Source organism: Falco peregrinus, chromosome 7 (assembly GCF_023634155.1).
Source record: "Falco peregrinus isolate bFalPer1 chromosome 7, bFalPer1.pri, whole genome shotgun sequence".
NCBI classification, from domain to species: Eukaryota; Metazoa; Chordata; class Aves; order Falconiformes; family Falconidae; genus Falco; species Falco peregrinus.
This window is the reverse complement of record NC_073727.1, coordinates 75692672-75711614: the sequence shown is the minus strand read 5'-3', so window position 1 is coordinate 75711614 and position 18943 is coordinate 75692672. Positions and strand designations below refer to the sequence as shown.

Genomic DNA, 18943 nt, shown 5'->3' with positions numbered 1-18943 from the left:
AGGAGGAGGAGGAGAAGGGAAAGGAGGAAAAGGAGGACCCCCATGCCGCCTCCACAGGGGAGCAGATCATCAACACTGCAGCCCATGGAGAGCCCCATGCCAGAGCAGAGGAAAAGTGTGAGGAGGAAGAAGCAGCAGAGAGAAACCACCACATACTGATCACAGACCCCAGCCCACAGGCACTGCTTGTTGTTGGGGAAGGGAAGTCTGGAGTGAAGGAGCGAAGTTGGGCCGTAAGATATGTTAAGCTTATGTAAATAGTTGTTCGGTACTTACTTTATAACTAGGAGTAATAATGTAAAAACAAAAGCAAATCTACCTGTATCACTTGCCCTGTGAATATTTAGATAGCAGTACTGCAAAAGTGTGCAGCTTTTGTCTCCTGTTTCCAAAATAAGGTTTTTCTTTAATTTTAAATCAATTGAGGCTGAATACATGCTAACTACCATTGCTTTCACACTGGAATAAACAAATCTGTCCGTTCCAAGAACTTGCAAGTATAGTTCTTTACTTAAGAAAGAAGAGGAGGGAGGTATGTATATATATAAATATTGATGTCCTCATTATCAGACAGAAAGAAAGGAAGTCTGAAAAAAGAAAGCCAGTATCATTCACTTGACTAGAATTAAATAATTTTCAGGACTTAGAAAACAAGTGAATATGAAGGTCTTCAAAATTAAAAGCACTGGTTGTTTCAAAAAGTACACATCTAAAAAGAGGAAAGTGCTGCTGAGTATGCTGTTTGCAACTCAAGCATGAGATTATTTATACATATCAAACATCTGCACTCACAAATTATTTTTAAAGGGTGTTTACTGTAGTTCTGTATTGCAGGACACTGCAATGTAGGTGTATGTGGTATGTATAAAGGTCTGCTTTTTCAACAGCTGCAGTGTTTAAATATAAGACAGTAAAAAATAATTTAAAACAGATAATTTCAAGTTTCATTTTCTGCCCTCTTGTAATAAAAAGGTACTGTGCTTGTCCCCCCCCAAAAAAATACAATCTTATTTTGAAGGATTCCTGCCAATGATAGCATATGTAGTCCTAAATGTAAAGAAACTATTTACTTGCTCTTTTCAAAAAAGTAAGTTCTAAACTGAAAGTTTAAGAAGACTTCAGAGAATTAAAACTATTCTGACCAGAGAAACTTCAGTAACAAATACTCTAGAGCTAATAACAGATACAAAAGCAAAAAAAGCAGGAATTTTGTTTCCCCCAAATCCATCTATTAGTGTATACTCTACAAAATAACCACCATTGGTTTGCATAGTTAAGATATTTAAGTCACTTAACCTACGACCTCGGAAGTGTAATATGTTGAAACGTTTGGGATTTGATTCTATTTGCATTTATATTAGTCCAAGAAAAACTAAGTCGGTAAAATTATGTCATTGTAAGACTAATGCATAAGTAGAAATCAACCATTTTTTAATTCCTAAACATGTGGGTCAGAAATCAACAAAAAGAATGTGAATTTAAGATTGCCTTATTTCTTTGAATCATACTTGAGATTCTGTTTTCTTTTCCATTCTTGGTATGGACAAGGAGTAAGACTAAAAAATCAAAACCAACAAAACAATTAAAAGCTGTCCTGTTTATGCAGGCTATTAATTAATATTATTTTCATCATTAGGTCGATTTTGTAGAATGCTGACACTGCTGCATTTGTTTTATGTACTTCATTTCCAAGAAAGCTTTTTAAAAATTCAGACATCATTTTAAATAACACTTTATCTTTAAAGTGCCTCCCCTAGTTTTACAGGCCAAATCATGTAAGTACATTTTGACACTGCTGAAAATAGAAACTTTGGTAACCATTTAAAAAAAATTATATTTTCAGTTTGGAGGCCCTTCAGTTGTAATGTTCCAGTGTGACTGAAGGCAATGGGCTTTCATTCCGTAATGAACAAATCATTGTAATGAAAATGAACAGTGTGTGTGTTCTGTTGAACTGAATGCAACTGTACGTTTTCTACCAAGGCTCTGTATCCAAATTCTTTGCAAAAAGCTTTTATTTTTATATATATTCACATTGCATCAAAGTAGTAACTGTAGAGAAAAATCAAACTTCTGTAGAGAAAAATCAAAGTACTGTTCCCTGCCCCCCTTCCTGCATTGCTAATGCAGCATATTCATTTACAGCCTATGAGATAAGGGGAATATGGCAGGTTTGGTTGTGAAACACCAGTATGCAGAACTTCAGTGCAGGGATGAGATACGTATCATTGCTTCCTGTGAGGAAAAGCCCACTTTTATCTTCCGCAAGTGAAGCAAATTCCCCATGTACTTGGAGCAGGAGCATCAAGACACGCATTTGAAATGAGGGCTGCCATATGACCCTGCAAGGACTAGTAGGAAGAAACCTTCCCTAAAAGAAATACAAAATGAGATCGCCTTATTAAAACTTATTAAGAAAACATCAAATAAAACAGTTTACAGGCATGAGATTGAGCACTGAATTGCTTGAATTCACAGGAGAGTTGTAAAAAGACATTGATGGCTTTGAATTTCAATTCAGGACATCCTAATCCAAGACAGAACATTCTTCCTGTTTACCATTGTTTGTATCCCAGTTCTTTTACCATTCTATGAGCATGTGCAAAGGAAAGTGTGGGGTTTGTAAATAGAAACAAATTGGTTATGTTTTCTCTAACTAATGATAGTTCCAATCTTGTCTATATGAGAAGAGGGATTGAATTTGCTTCAAAGATACCAGTGTAAAAATCCGTTTACTTGGATGACCAGAAATGGGTCCAGGAACTGAATTCTTACTCACAGGCTTTATGTCAGTCTTCAAACCTTTCAAATGAGATTTTATAGTATAGTACCTGAAAAGCACAGACTACATTTATAGCATGTAGTTCTAAATATAAATAAATAAAACTATTTACTGCAAATTTGCAAATGGATGAACTGAAAGTCATTCCTAACCTGAAAGTTTAAGAAGACTTCAGAGAATTAAAGCGTACGGCTCTTCTGACCAGGGAAACTTCAATAACAAATACACTGTCCCTAATCGGGGCAGCTGCAATAAAGTCTCCAGGCACTCTTGGGTCAAGGGCAGCTTACTGAGCTTGACAGAAGCTGCTAGAACTTCTTCAGGCCCATATCCCTGTTGCTCCCCATACCTCACAGCAGCAGGTACCCTCAAGTTTTGAGGTTGTTAAAGTACCTACCATGAAAGCTGAAAGCATACTGGAATAGAATTAAGTCATAGGCTATTCTCCCATGCAACCTGGAATTTCAATTTTCCTTTTTTAGAGATTTTGGAGAAAGTTGAAAATTTATTCATGTGGGAGAGAGAAGGAACAGCAATGACTGCTGTCACTAACCTACTCCAGTGTGAAAAAGAATTTTCTTCAAAAAGCCTATAAATATGTTCAAAATCTCTGCAGTTTCTGTTTTAAATTCACAAAAGTATTGAAAATAGTATTACAAGTCAAACAGAGAATATTAAAAATACACACAAAGATTAAAACCTTCCTCGCTAAAATTTTCCTAAACTGATATATTTTCAGTGGATTTGGAGAGTATTTTATGCATCAGTATTACTAAATCCTGGAATAAGTAGTTACTCTATTTTTGTCTTTTCAGGTTTGAATGGAGATGATTTCTTGGAGTTAGGCCTACGTAATGGCAGAGTAGTATATAGCTACAATCTAGGTTCTGGCGTGGCAACAATCATTAGTAAACCACTTGATCTGACACTCAGTATTCATGTCATCCGTCTTGGCAGATATCTCCAAAAAGGCTGGCTGAAGGTAAAAAATTATTTCCTTTAGAAAGGATAGCTTTTAGATGAAAATTCTCTTTTTTTACATTTTATAAGGGAAGTTTAGAAATCACTTTTGTTTCTCTGCTAAGTTTGGATGATTTTCTCATTAGTAGTTCCTGAAGAAGTTAAATTCTTTGTTGTGACAAATAAAAATGTTTCATTGAAAGGTGGATGATCAGAAGAATAAAACTGTCACTTCCCCTGGGAGACTTGTTGGACTCAATGTCTTCAGTCAGTTTTACTTAGGAGGCTATCGTGAGTATACTCCAGAACTCCTACCAAAGGGATCCAGATTTAAGAACAGCTTTCAAGGTAAAGATTATACTATTTTCATTTCCTTTTAAAGTATGTGTTAGATTGTTTCAGTTGCCTATGAAATAACGATGTAAAATCTCTGTCTTACAAGAAAGCAAACTTGGATCTCCTTGGCTGAGCTTTCTGTGGCTTTTTCATTATGTCACTATGATAACTAAGAAATATGATACAAAGAAAGTCTTCGCTAAATATTTTTAATACTTTAAGTTTCCAATAAAAATAGATATTTGCCATGATACCATTTCTTCTTATCTGTCCCTGTTCTACAGCATTGCTTCAAAAGGACTTTCTTTCTATGCAGTGAAGTAGTTTATGTTCTTCTGCCAGATAGCTCTGATCATTGTCCCTGGCAGTGCTGGTTTGGGTAATAGTTTTCATGCTGAAAACATGCTGAAAAAATCACGATGGATTCCCAATTTTTTTTTCCTGATATCATGATCTTGGTCTCTAGACAGGACCTAAGTAATTCCTGTTAGGAGTATTTGAGCTATTTTTCTAACAGATAATAATTCCTACCTCAAAACTGGTTATTTGAAGCTCCGTGGAAATCTTAATTACACTCCTACCAGATCAACAGTGAAACAAAGAATTTGTTCATGATGCTTCTTTATTTGCATTCCTTACTTCCATAGAAGTAATGTGCTCAATATTTATGAGGTAGACTTCAATATGAGGTAAAACCAATGTTTTAAGCACTAGAAAGCCTTTCAAATGAAAAGAAAACATTTTGTCATAGCCAGCAAAGTTTGAGTTCTCAGTTATAAAATTGGGGGCACATTTAGAAAGGCAAGCATAGCAATAAAATTCATTTTCATACACTCCTACACTCGATTTCCACTAAGACCATGTAACTGCCTCTTTTCCAGCTGCTTCCTTACTTTTTCTTCTTACACAGAGACTTCCTCAAAATCAATTTCTTATCCTATAATCAACTTTTCTCTCAGAAAGTCATATGAATTAACATTTCATCTCTCTCCACCTTTTCAGAAAGTATGGATTGTATAGTTAGACTTTCCATAGCTTCTTAACAGGTTCAAATTGGCCTATCATAAAACATAACATCTATGCCAGTGTTTTAATAGTGTCAATATTTATGAAGTACTTCTGGCTTTTTTTTATAGACATGTTAATATTAGGGGTGACCAACAGGAGTCTCTGGTGCTTCACTTTAACTACAAACCTTTTGCCAGTTTTACAGGTTCCTCATGTTGCAACTGTATTACAATGACCAAATTTCTACAAATGCAGGATTAATATTCTTCTTCCCCCCCAAAAAAGTCAAAGTTCATGTACTGTTATCATACTATTTCTTGATTTTTCTTACTGTTTAAAAAGAAGTCTCTACCTCAAAATTTTGTCAAATGTGTAGCACATGGACAGTTTTCTCTTTGTTCCTATCATTCACAGTTTTATGTCTACTGTATTTGCTAATTGATTCCATGCTCCAGTTCCCAGCATCAGCTTGTTTCTGTTCTCCAGAGCATACTGACTTTCAAGGAAGCTACGCTTCCCTATGACATTTTCTTATGTAGTCAGCATCTCATTTGTTCTTCTAGCTCAGAAATACCCCCAGTTTCAGCTCTCAGGATCCTCGGGGTCAGAAATAAACCTCCATAGCCCTTCTCCAGAGTGGGAACTGCAATACCACCAATATAAAAGAAAGTTTGAATCTTCTTACTACAGCCAAACTGCAGCTGGGACCTCACAGAAAAACTCTGGAAATGACAGTCAAGATAAATTTATTTAGCACATACTTAATTAAGATCCTCAGACTTTGGAAAGCTGCTGTTGGCTGCTTTTAAAGACATGGTTTATTAAAAGCATTTTACTTCTAATACCAGAGTGTACCCCTCATTTTATAAGCAATCACTATTGGATTGAGAAACACGGAAGTCAGCTTTGCTACTGAAGGTTGACTGTCCTCAGTGTCAGCGTGCAATCATTTAGGATTTTTACCCTTTTTCAGACCATTTCCTCCCTTACCTGCATGCCTTTAGCAGTTGTTCAAGTAATTTTCGGGGGGGGTGGGGTGGGGGGAGGAAACTGGGAAATTTAAATTTAGGAAAATTGGGCATTAGCACCTACAGTTTCTTTCAATAGGCTGAGTAATGTTTGATGGTACCTTGAGCAATTTAGAAAACTTCCTTCAGACTTTGTGAGAAGCAGAAGAAACTAGTTAAGGTAGAGCTCACATGAAGCAGCCAAGTTCATGTGGACTCTGAGGCATCTGAACTTTGAGCTTCATCTGAATTTGTAGCTTATTGAGGGCTTAGAGCCTTTTGTGAATGGGAACATGGTAGGATATTTTACTGAAGTGTCTGGGGTTTCTTCATTGTCCTATAACAGTGTAATTAAGGAAGCTCTGAGAGTTTTCTGAGGTGTGTAGCAGAGCATACTGTAGCTGCTCTAAATAATCAATGTGGGGTTTAGGTAGCTGTAAGTCTTGTGGCCAAAGAGACTCAGTTTGCTCATTATGGATAATCTGAAGTGGAGTATAAAACCAACTCTCGTGCTCAGGTCTGCACAATGCAACACTATGACTCACCTACATAAAATGAGATAGAGAATTATTTGGAAAAAGCCAGAAGTTGCAGCTGAATTTCCAGACCTCACATCTCCTGAGACAGTGAGAGAAAAAACTGGTGTAAGGGGGAGGGAAAGAGGGAAAGTTCTTGCATTTCATGCCGTGTGCTACCATGATGGCAGGATGCAGTCTCTAGCCATAGAAGCAATTGATGGAGAGCCAGGGCTTGCATCTAGAAATAAATGAAGAGCAGAGAGGGAGGAGCAACTGATTCTTCCTGTGGCCCTGTTCATAAATAGGATGAAGAATGGCTATAGAAGCAATCTGTTGTTTGACAGCAAATAGTATTAAATGGAGGAATAAAAAGGCAAAAGAAGCTCTTACCATAAAGCTGAACTGTTGAGGAACCTCTTTCATGCTGAAAAAGTCACCTTTTCACATAAATAATTCTCACAGAATCACAGAATGGGCAGGGTTGAAAGGGACCTCTGGAGATCATCTAAACCATGCTAAAGCATGTTCACCTAAAGCAGGATGCACAGAGTTGCATCCAGGTGGGTTTTGAATGTCTCCAGAGAAGGAGACTCCACAGCCCCTCTGGGCAGCCTGTGCCAGTGCTCTGTCAGCCTCAAAGTAAAGAGGTTCTTCCTCATATTCAAAAGGAACTTCTTGTGTTTCACTTAGTGCCTGTTGCCCCTTCTCTGGTTGCTGTGCGCTACTGATAAAAGCCTGGTCCCATCCTCTTGACACCCTATTTGTAGACATCGATCAGATCCCCTCTCAGTCTTCTCCCAGCTAAGCAGGCCCAGCTCTCTCAGCCTTTCCTCATAAGGGAGATGCTCCAGTCCCCTCATCATCTTTGTAGCCCTCCACTGGGCCCTTTCCAGCAGCTCCCTGTCTCTCTTGAACTGGGGAGCCCAGCACTGGACACAGCACCCCAGATGTGGCCTCACCAGGGCAGAGTGGGAGGATCACCTCCCTCCACCTGCTGGCCACGCTGTCCCTAATGCCCCCCAGGATCCCACTGGCCTTCTTGGCCACCAGGGCACACTGCTGGCTCATGGCCACCTTGCTGTCCACCAGAACTCCCAGGTCCTTCTCTGCAGAGCTGCCTCCCAGCAGGCCGGCCCCAGCCTGTACTGGTGCGTGGGGCTATTCCTGCCCAGGGGCAGGACCCTACAGTTGCCTTTGCTGAACTTCATGAGGTCCCTCTCCGCCCAGCTCCCCAGCTTGTCCAGGTCTCGCTGAATGGCAGCGCAGCCTTCTGGGGTCTCAGCCACTGCTCCCAGTTCTGTATCACCAGCAACATGCTGAGGGCACACTCTGCCCCTTCATCCAGGGCACTGAAGAATAAGTTGAACAGGACATGACCCAGTACTGACCCCTGGGGAACACCGTGAGCTACAGGACTCCAGCTAGACTCTGTGCTGCTGATCACAGCCCTCTGAGCTCTGCCATTCAGCCAGTTCCCAATCCATCTCACTGTCCTCTCGTCTCACCGACACTTCCTGAGCTTACCTATGAGGGTGTTATGGGAGACAGTGTCAAAAGCCTTGCTGAGGTCAAGGTAGACAACATCCACTGCTCTCCCCTCACCTACCCAGTCAGTCATTCCATTATAGAAGGCTATCAGGATTTCACATTTTGCAAAGAAGTAAATAAAATTCCAGCTACTGCAGTCACTTTTTCAAATAAAGTAAACCCAGAACTCAGATGCATTCCAAATAGACACAAATATAGCCTTGTGATCTAAGTTTATGTTCATAACAAGATAGAATACATTGCAAGCTTGCCTGGGCAAAGACTACTTTTCTTTATGTTCCTGCATCACAGATGTCACAGAAGGAAAGTGACTTCTGAAGTCATTTTTAATCAGCGTTGCCTCTTGCATCACAATTTGATATGACTCATATCATACCACCTCTGGGTGTTTGCGTCAGAGCTCAGAGCAGCACTGGGTAGTCATTGTGGGAACCATCTCTTTTAGACAAACACCCCACTACTCACAGCAGTCAATCAAAACAAGGGAAAAGGAAAGCACTTTAGGAGAGGCAGCATTTTAGAAATGTTTAAATTCAGTTCCGCATTCAGGTAGACCACAGTTTATCTGTGTATTTATTTCTGTCAATACTCTTGCCTGCTTTTGTATTTTTCAGTCGTATTAGTACCAAGTGCTAACAAGCAGGTAAGGGAGAATAGTGGGAAATTTTGGAAAAAATTCTTTGTATAATAAGGATATATCAGGAAAAAAAAATAAAGCTGAGTAATGAAGTGATATTTTTTATCATAATCTCTGCAGTTTCCTTAATCCATTCTTGGTGGCTCTTTGGTGGTATGTGAACTTTGCTTGACTGGGGTGAAAGCTATAAATCAGATTGAGAGTAAGAAAAAGTCATTGACAGAAAGCTCTAAGTGTGGTCTAACGAGTCGCTAGAGAAAAGATTACCAACAAGAAGGTACTATATCCTCTGTAAATGCACGCTCTTGTTACATCTGATTTCAGCTTACATCAAACTGATTTTCAGGATCAAACCAAGTTAACTCACAAATTCAGAAACTTGTTTGAGTTCCTCTTGCACACTTGGCTGTGTCAAAACCTCTCCACTATTCAGAACAGTTGGCAGCCTTTCCTTAAGAGGCCCAGAACTGGCAGAGCAAAGGGAATTCAGGTCAGAAAGAAGGCGCATTCATCAGCCGATCCCTCTGCAGAAGGTTGTATAGTACTTGCTACAACAGGCTCAAATTGCTGTTCTGAGTCCTTCACCTGCATCCCACTAACTAAGAATTAGAAGAAATAAGAAAATTAAATGAAAAAATCAGTGGAACTCATCAATCTGGGCCAAAATACTCTTGTACTTACTATATGCTTTGTTTACAAGTGCTCAAGAACTGTTGCTAACCTAGATGTTCTACTGGTGCTGTTAAACTAGTCATCAACACAAATGTGAGTTTATTTTCCATGACGACCTTACCAATTCTTGGGTACTCACTGTGCTTTCCATTATTTACACAGAGCTCTGAGCTGCTTTTTTTAGCACTCCAGCAAGACTCAGGAGAACAGAACATGCTTTATCTGCTACTGATAAACAGATGAAATGTTAGTTAGGATTTATCGAGCATACATTGGCCTAAATCCAACTCTGTTAAAAGCAAAGAAGCATTAATATGAAGATTGCAAATAATCATCAAACTAGATTATCTTTAAATTGCTTAATATGAGTTTTTGACTTACCAGTTTTATGTCAATATAAACAGAACTACAAAATGTATAATATGGAAAAACCTGTCTATGAAAACTACTTTTACTATAATTTTTCTAACTGTAGGTAAAATAGTTATCTTGCTATAAATATTACTTACATTTTGTTCAAAATAAATTACATGACCGTAACAAAAATTCACAATTGGACATTCATTGTGTCTTTCAGATGGAAGGTTTTTTCTCCTGTGATTTCAGTGAATCATGCAAAACTCATATTAAGTGATTTTTTTAAAAACAGTGTGATGACTGCTTGCAGCTTTCATAACATAGCCTTTTCTTGCCTTTAATATTAAGGAGAGAGCCCCTGGCATTCACTACTGAATACCTACTGTTCTCATGATTTCAAGCATTACAGGTATTCACCATATCTCAGCTAAATTGTATAAATCAGGTTTGGAAAGGTATGAGCATTTCCAGATACTTTATTTATTGTACTGGTTTAAATAAAGTGGTTTAAAACCTGTTTTCTGCTTTAAAATTGTATATATTTATGTATAGATCTGGATGACATTTCAAAAGTGCTTAAGGCTACCTTTAAATGTGATTTTAAATCACTTGGATGTTCAGGTATATTTTGAAAAGTTACTTAGGGTTTGATCAAAAAAGATACGCTATATGGCACAATCTTCAGCTTTGCAGTACATAAATAAGCATGTGGATCTGGAAATGTGATTAAGAAATACTGATGAATTAAATTAGATGCATAAGATTAACTATTGTGTGCAGTCACTAGAAAGAACAGACTCTCCAAAGGGGCAATCCCCAGAAAGCCCACAGGCTAAATAAGAGTAGCTTGGAGGTAGCAAGTAGGGAATATCTCTGCTTCACTCTGAAGCTTTGGCTCCTCTCTTCACTTGGGATACCAACGTCTTAGCAAATTAAAAGAATGTCACGGCATAGATCCAGGCACTGGCACTCAATCATCTCTATAAATAAATTCTTACAATAGTCCCTGAAATATATTTGGTCTGTGACAACTATCATTTTTCCAAACAATTCTTTTCTGTATTTAAGGACTTAACATAAACTAGGGACCGTTTCCCATCAGTAATCTGGATGCAGCTGTACTGTTACTGGAAAGTAATAAAAGTTTGATAATAAAATCATGACTACACCAGGTCACTTGCCCACAGGACCAAGTAACAGACTCTAGAAGTGTTTACCTTTATTAGTATACATTAAATTTTTGAATTATTTTCTGACATTAAGGGCCTAAAAGAGCATCATACATCTACTTTAAAATGTGGTCATGTGTGACATGATCTGTGTGTACCAGGGACTGAAGCATTCACTTAGGAAGGGGAGAATCTGGGTCTTTCCCTGAAAGGGTCCTTTTCAGCCTAAGGAAATCCAAGCCCACATTCCCTGCCTGCATTATATTAGTCAGTGAACTCTGGATTCTTACAAATTTTACATTAAACAGACTTCTTGGTGTCTGTTCTTTTTTTCTAGGTTGTTTTTTTGTAGGGGTTTTTTTGACTGCTTTTATCTGATATAGGTGCATTCCTGTAAGATTATGTGTGTGTAAACACAAAACTGCACTTAGTCACTCCTCTGTCACTGACTTTGTATTCTATTCCTTGAGAAATTGTTTTTGTTATTTTACCTATTATTAAATGAATGAACTTAAAATCACCCACTCATTTGCCTGAACAGAAAATAGACAGCATACCTTTAGCTGATGTAGATGATACGATTGCCCATCCACTGAAGACATTGTGGTGGAACCCATTCATTGAGGTTTGACACTGCCCTTGTTTGTTTGGTTGGTTGGTTTGACTCCTGTATCTGTTTTAAATGTCATTTGTTTTTTCTTTCTACTTTTGAGGTTGCATTTTTGATGTTCAAGTTCGCACCAGCATGAGTCAGGAGTTTAAACCACCAGGCACTCCAGAAGGTCACCCTAATTCTGGTCGCAGTGTTGGACAATGTGAAGACTCCCCATGCAGTTTAATAAAATGCAGAAATGGTGGGAAGTGCAAAGAAAGTGGCTCTACTGTTTAGTAAGTATATTATTTTTTTTTTTGTAGACTAGAGCATAGACTGATCTCTAGACTAATAACTATGGTAATTCAGTGGCTTGATAACTGAAGTCTTCAGGAGCTTTTATTTATGTTATTAGAAAGAAAGAAAACTGCTGAAAGGTTCATTCAGTTACACAGATAATTTTAATCTTACATTACTAAAATCAAAACTAAATTATTAACATTAAGTTAGGACACTTCCTGGGGAGCTTTTTAAAGAAATTCCATGGACTGGTTCTGCTCCACTGAAGTCACTGGTATCCAGACTTGCTACAAAATGCATGGGAAGAACTAGATGTGTAAGAAAGACACTTCTTAAAAACTAAGTGAGAAGCCTAGCTAGCAGACAACAAATAGCAAAGAGGAGAGCTTGGCTTCTTAATGTCCGAACATGGCTAATGGGGCAGAAATAGGTGACTTCTGTTTCCTGGAAATTAATATTTTCACCTAAGAACACATTTATGGAGTAAACCACTGAGTGCCCAACATCAGAAAGTTCTAAGCCAGTTTAAACCCTTAGGAGCTTCCTTACCTAGCAAATGTGCATCCTTTTCTCCTGCTCAGTCTCTCCCTAATACACACAGTTCTCTGTGTCTCCAGTTGTGATTTCTGTGGATGCTTTCCTGACTCTCAAGTGCACCTACTCTGGTCGCATTTCATGCCATTCTCAAGCGTTCATTTACATTGCCTCTCCAGATCTGCTGGCTGGTGGGAGATCTTCTTAATCCATTTCAATTAGAACAAGGTGTTAGTAAGGATCTCATGTTAAAATTGTTTGAATTATGTCAGTTCATCATATAAACTGTTCACCTGGCTGACCTACGGGATAATAAGTGATGGCAAGGACAGCTGGCTCAGAAGACAAGTCTATGGTCATTCGTGCTTCATCGCTAAGTGTGGGTGGATCTTAGTGTCCAGGCTATAAGGCATACAAGAAGGAAGTATATTTGCATTTCCAAATTGCTGTTGTGTGTCAGCACTGCTATTATAATAAATCTTGCTGTTAAACACTTCGTAACTCAGCTGGAAAACCTTTGCTGAGGAGTTGCTGAGGAGCACTTCACATTTTAAAAGTATCTGCCAAGATTAATTATACTTTCTTCCCCTCATGTGCTTCCACATGTATTCATTCATTACATGTATTTGCATTTTTTTTTTTAAAAAGCGAAAAGCGCTGATTTAAAACATCTGAAGACATTGACTGAAAACACTGCAAACAGCAAGACAGGTAAAAAGAAAAAAACAGGCTTTACACTGTGGAGCCTCTGTGTATGATTCTTCTTGAAAACAACAAGACCTGTCCTGTTGTGCTACAAAGAAAAGACTTTGCATACCTGTCAAGCTAAGAACAATCTGTGTGTTAGAAAGAGAATTATATGGTAATTGGTTTTGCTGCCCCAAGACAAATCTTCAAGAAAACCTGTACAAAACTAGTGCTTCTAAAGCTAGTAAGGCTGTACCAAAATTTGGAAAATTCACCCTTGAGATGCAGCATGCAGTTCCCTCACCATTACCCTTGCAAGCAGTAATGAAGGAAATGCTTTGAAAGACAGAAATTGGGATTGCTTTCCAGATGTTGCACTACAGTATGCCCCAACTATTGCACTTTGCAGGATCCTTCCAGAACTGTTAAACCTTTGACATTCATAGTGTTTGATCTTCTGAGGAATGAGAAAAAGAGAATGGCATTTTTTTCACTTATGAGCATATTAGAGGAGAAAGAAAACCAAACCTGCAGGAAAACAAATACCAGAAATGTGGGCTGAAGCATGCCACTCTCATCTGCCCACTTACACAACCCTAAATCCTTGCTTCAGTAACTTACCCAGCTGTGCTAAGTCGTCTTAATGTCTACAGGGTACAGAGCCGCTAGAGAACATTTGAAAACATCTAGAGTGGCAGCTGGTGACATAGCTACATTGGAAGCTTGATGTTATAGGCAAAGGTCTTTTTCATCATTATAGTTTCATAATTTTTATTTCAGATTTGTTCAGGGATTGTTCTAAAATTGTGTGTATGTGTAATCTGGGGTTTTGGGGCGGGTTTTTTTTGTTTGTTTGTTTGTTTTTAATTTGTAGTGACCTACAACTGAATTATATTCCTCTCCTCATATTTCAGGACAGCTAGGTTTTCACAGACTATGCATATATGCATGCATGTACCTGTAATGGCCACTTTTTTTCCTCTCATAAAAAAGTGAAATATTGCCAAAGACGTGTGGATGTAGCATGCATGTAATTTTTGTGAATGTATAGTAGCTGTCAATACCATCTCACATTTTCTCAGAGGGAACTTCTTTCTGTTTTCAAATCATCTTGTGTTCCTCTGAGAAGCAGAGTTCTTGAGGGAACTGGATCTGTGTTTAAGCATTTTTTCTCCTGAAATGAGATCTGTCCAGAGGGTTTTGTTGCTGTTTGGAGCTATTTTTATGTTTTGTTTTCACCATCCTGCAAGAAAGTGTTCAATACTCTTAAGCTGTAGATTCCTTTGCTGTATGGATAATGCTTTGATTTAAGTAGAAGCAGAAATAGACAGCATTAAACTTTACATTCTAGCCAGTAACAGAGCACAACTACTATGTTTTAACAAAGTAAAGAGGAAGTATTTGAATAAGAAATTAAGAAATTTATGTTCAAAGGACAATAATATCCTCCAATATTTTATTTATTGCACAGAATCATACAAAATAGAAAATTACATATAACAAGGTTGTCTATGATGTGTTATGGCTAGTGCTTCTTGGTGAAGTAAGAGAAAAAGTATGTCTTGTGTGCGCTTTGAAAAGAACATCAGACGTAATGGATAGGATTCAGTTTGCTAAATGTAAGCCTGGATAGACCGTTTGGCGTTCAGCTGCTGCTTCAGAAGACCTTAGGACTTGCTGAAGTGTTCTGTTACATCTCTAAGCTTCGTGTGGATTTCTCAGCACTCTATAGCTTTCAAATGGCAGTAGCCACTTAGGTTTAGGAAATTAAATATACCTCTATATGGTAGAGGGATGCCCCATAAAATGAGCTGCTGTAGTTTCATTATTAGGTTAGGTTAAATTAGAACCAATTTTCAGTGCAAAGACAGAACCAATATTCAATGCAAGGACATATTTTATAGTTTGTAAGGGATAAGGTATTTTTTAATTTAATTGTTATTGTTTAGAACAGTAAAAGTTTCTACTCTTGGGGAAACACCTAATTTGGCTTAATGGGACGCTTTTACGGCATTCCACTGTTCTCTTTGTTTAAATAATGTTAATTTCTTTCCAATCTTAATTTATTCAGACTCCATTTTTACCTTCTAGCCTTAAGATAGACTGTTTTCTGTTAATGCTCTAGTTTTCCACTGCCTGAATTTAAAGCCACTTTTATTTTGAGATCTTGCCCATTGCTCAGCATCTTTCAGTTTCAATACAATACAAATTTAAGAACTATATGCAGAAAACTCCAGTAGTTTAGGTAACCTGATGTGGCCAGTACAGGCCAATATGAATTTGAGATGTCCTGCATTATCTGAGAAACCCATACGATGTTGACAAATGTGACAGTTGCTCATGAAGTAGTAGTCGAAGGCCAAATGAGATACCCTAGGGAGTTTCACATGACACTAAACATCTCCCTGGTCTCAGGTGGACTAACTAATTAGGTAAATTCATTGAGCCTCTGATCTCCATTGAGTATATGCCCATCTTATATCTAAAGACCTAAATTCAAGTGTCTGAATTTGCAGACCTGAATCACTCCTTTACTGGCTTAAGATTACTTGATGACATTTTAAACATATTTTCTATGTTTAATGTAAGAATGCTCTTTGTTTAAGAAACCACATTAGATATAATCAAACTTTCCAATTCCTTCACAAAAATCCTTTGGGACCTTTAGTTATTTCTCTGTAAAGTTCAAGAAATACTTCTGGTTTGATTTGGATTTTGTGTAGTAACATACAGACATATTGTTTACATACTTTGTAAAATGAAACTTTTCATGTTTTTTTTAAAATGTTGCCTGAATCTTTATATAATAAATTTCAGGGTTTGGTCTATAATCAACAATGACATAAGCTTGTGGTCCTTACTTATGTAGAAATTGTGTTACTTATTTGAGAGCTCAGTTTGGCTTTGGTAAGGGACTTTGAACCTGGAAAGCCATCCTATGAACACTTCATGATACTGTTAAGCATTTGACAAGAAATGAACAAGAAAAAGAAAAAGACATTAAGTTAAATCATACTTCAACTTCCTAAATACAAAGATTACAGAACTTAAAGTGTTATCTGAAATTTTTAAAATCCAAAGTGATGTTTTGTTGTATTTCTCTGAATTTGAGAGTTCTTGCTTCCTGACTGGCTGACTTTGCCATGTATATGCTATGACATGCACCCTTTTAAGAGCCCTTGGCAAAACTAGGGGATTCAAGATCATGCAATTTCTTCTCAGACATGTGATCTTAGTTGTATATGAAAGCCTTACTCTCTTTTCTCCATCTAAAAATATGTCATAGAAAAAATAAGAGACATTTTGGCAGTTGCTCTTGAGAAACTCAAAAACTGGAATATAGAAGAATTGGTTTAATCCATGTTCTTCAAAAACCCTGAAAACAGGTAAGTATCTTGCAGTGAGATTTGACTCCTAAGACACATAAACTTGGAGTGGCTCCAGGTGAGCTAAATGTTTAAGATCCTGTCACAGTCAGTGGAGGTCCAGACCTTTCCATTTGTCTAAACATTGGCATTCTAATGGCACAGATCCTGGGATACCTTTTCTGGTCTTTACAGGGTGTCCAGAAGACCACTAGTCATCTGCAGTTCTTCTGTCTTACTTGTCAGTTGCACACAGATCTCTCAGATACACCTTGGCATGTCAGGTGGCACTAAACACCTGCGTTGAGGCAACTGAATGCAGCATCTCATCACTGGAGTCATGCATGTATTGGTTTGTCGGGTGGATAGCGCTCCAGTTCCCCTGCCTGTTTCAGCTGAATCACCACTGATTAGCATATGAACTCGGGCACCTGCTCGAGAATCCCACCGCCTAAACTTGAGCATTCGGTGATCTCTGTCAGAATCCTGTCTCCCTGGTCTCAGGCTGCTTCTCTCGCATACTTCTAGGGAGGCAACTGGAGACCATCCGGGCGCCTAAAGTAACATAAAATTAGGTGTCTTGATCTCAGAATGAGTCTCACCTCTTATATCTAAAGAAATTCAAGGAGCATCTGGATGATGCTCTTAGTCATATGATTTAATTTTAGGTAGTCCTGTGAGGAACAGGGAGTTGGATTCAACAATCCTTATGGATCCCTTCCAACTTGAAATATTCTATGATTCTAAATGAGTCTTTAAATCCCTAAGAGTCAAGGCACTAATGATTTTGCAAACCATTGGATTCTCTTGGTCTGGAAAAACTGTAAGCAACCACAACTGAGAAAACTAGATCGGCACAGCGGGCCACACGATGGAAGGGATTTTAAATGCTGCCACTTCCCCTATCTCTCTAAAGATTAGGAGATTTTGGATCTAAACTTCTCAACCCCAGCCCAACTTGCTTGAAAGTGTTAAGTGGAAGAGGTTACATTTGTTCATAGACCTTTGCCACTGTAGGCCACAGTAAACATGTTCAGCTCTGTGTAAATAATTTTCGAGTCATCTAAAAGTCTAACTTTTATTCAGTCCTAAAAGACAAGAATGAAAAGAAACTTAGACATATGCAGACACAAGGAAGGGGAAGGGGAAGAAACTAGGTGTATGTCCAACAGCAGTAGCTTCAGTTCCAAACACCCAGCTTCACAGTCTGAGAAACGGACATTTATTTTTTTTTTGGGACTCTGGGAATTAAATTACTTCCCCTTCTCAGTATGTGTCAAAGCATAACATTTGTAGCTGAGACAGAAAGCATTGTGATGGCGACTTTGATGAATTGAGGTGCTTTTGCTTTTGCAAGGTCCTGTCCTCTTTTTCCCTTCATTCCAAATAGCTGTTTATCACTCTGAAGGGCTTGGGCTGTGCTTTGTTTAGATGTTGTTGTCTGATCTGAGAGTTTGGTGAAACAGCAGGGTTTCACAGACTCCTCATTTTGTTTTACCCAGAAACAGTGGGCTGATTAATAAAGTGTGAGTGACTGAAGAAAAATTCAAGATTTGCACATATACAAAAAGATGTGAGCTAAGAATTGATCAAAATATATGAGGTTTCATTCTTAGCCTTGAGAGTGAAAACTTCCAGGGAAAATCTGTAAGTGCTTTTATTCAGGGGAACGATGTTTTTATCATAAAGTGTCACTAAATTCTAAAATGCAAATAAGTTTAACATATTTTATTGTAACTATATTGAAACTTTCTTTTGAGTAAGGTGGACATTTTTAACATCAATGCCAAGTGTCTTCTGTATTTAACAACTTCTATAGAATTCGTACTAATTTTAAATTTATAGGTTAGTGTGAATTTTATAATTATATTCTCCTGGCCTAAATGAAAGAAAGGCATGAAGAGTAGTGGACACTAAGAAGTCCAATGATTCTATCAGTTTAGAGAATTTGCTTATGGCATAGGTTTACAGTCATAGATACATAACACTCAGGTTGCCACCTCTTTCATGGTCAAATCCACTGTACTCTTTTCCATCAAGTGCTTCACCAAACCTACCTCTGATGTGCCAGTTACAAGAATTTAGCAAATTAATAATGGCTAAGTGAAAGGCAGTTGCTGACATTAAAAAGCTAAAATTTGGAATTGTTAGCAGTTCCCTTATACTGGCATCTGGTTATATTTTTATGGCTGCTCTTCACGGCTCTCCTTTCCCTGTTAATGTCCACTTTGAATCCTCCTAGTTTAGGAAGCCAAGGCTTTTTTGAGTTATTTGTATTTCCCTGTTAATGTCCACTTTGAATCCTCCTAGTTTAGGAAGCCAAGGCTTTTTTGAGTTATTTGTAGAGCAAATTACTTTTTTTTTTTTTTACGGTTGCTAATACTGTAATGCTAAGATTCAAAATAAAATGTTTCCTATTAAGTACATTTTTCTTTCACAATAAAACAAATATATCAAAAAGTTAAAGGAGA

At 37.9% G+C, this 18943-nt stretch overlaps 1 protein-coding gene across 1 annotated transcript in view; it reads left to right on the top strand.

Moving 5' to 3' along the window:
* EYS (eyes shut homolog) overlaps window positions 1–18943 on the top strand; it is an 871402-nt gene that overhangs the window by 823938 nt on the left and 28521 nt on the right. Inside the window, exons 43-45 of the mRNA XM_027787807.2 lie at window positions 3598–3764; window positions 3946–4090; window positions 11708–11882. Of these exons, the coding sequence (XP_027643608.2) occupies window positions 3598–3764; window positions 3946–4090; window positions 11708–11882 (487 nt within the window). The remainder of the gene's footprint in view (window positions 1–3597; window positions 3765–3945; window positions 4091–11707; window positions 11883–18943) is intronic.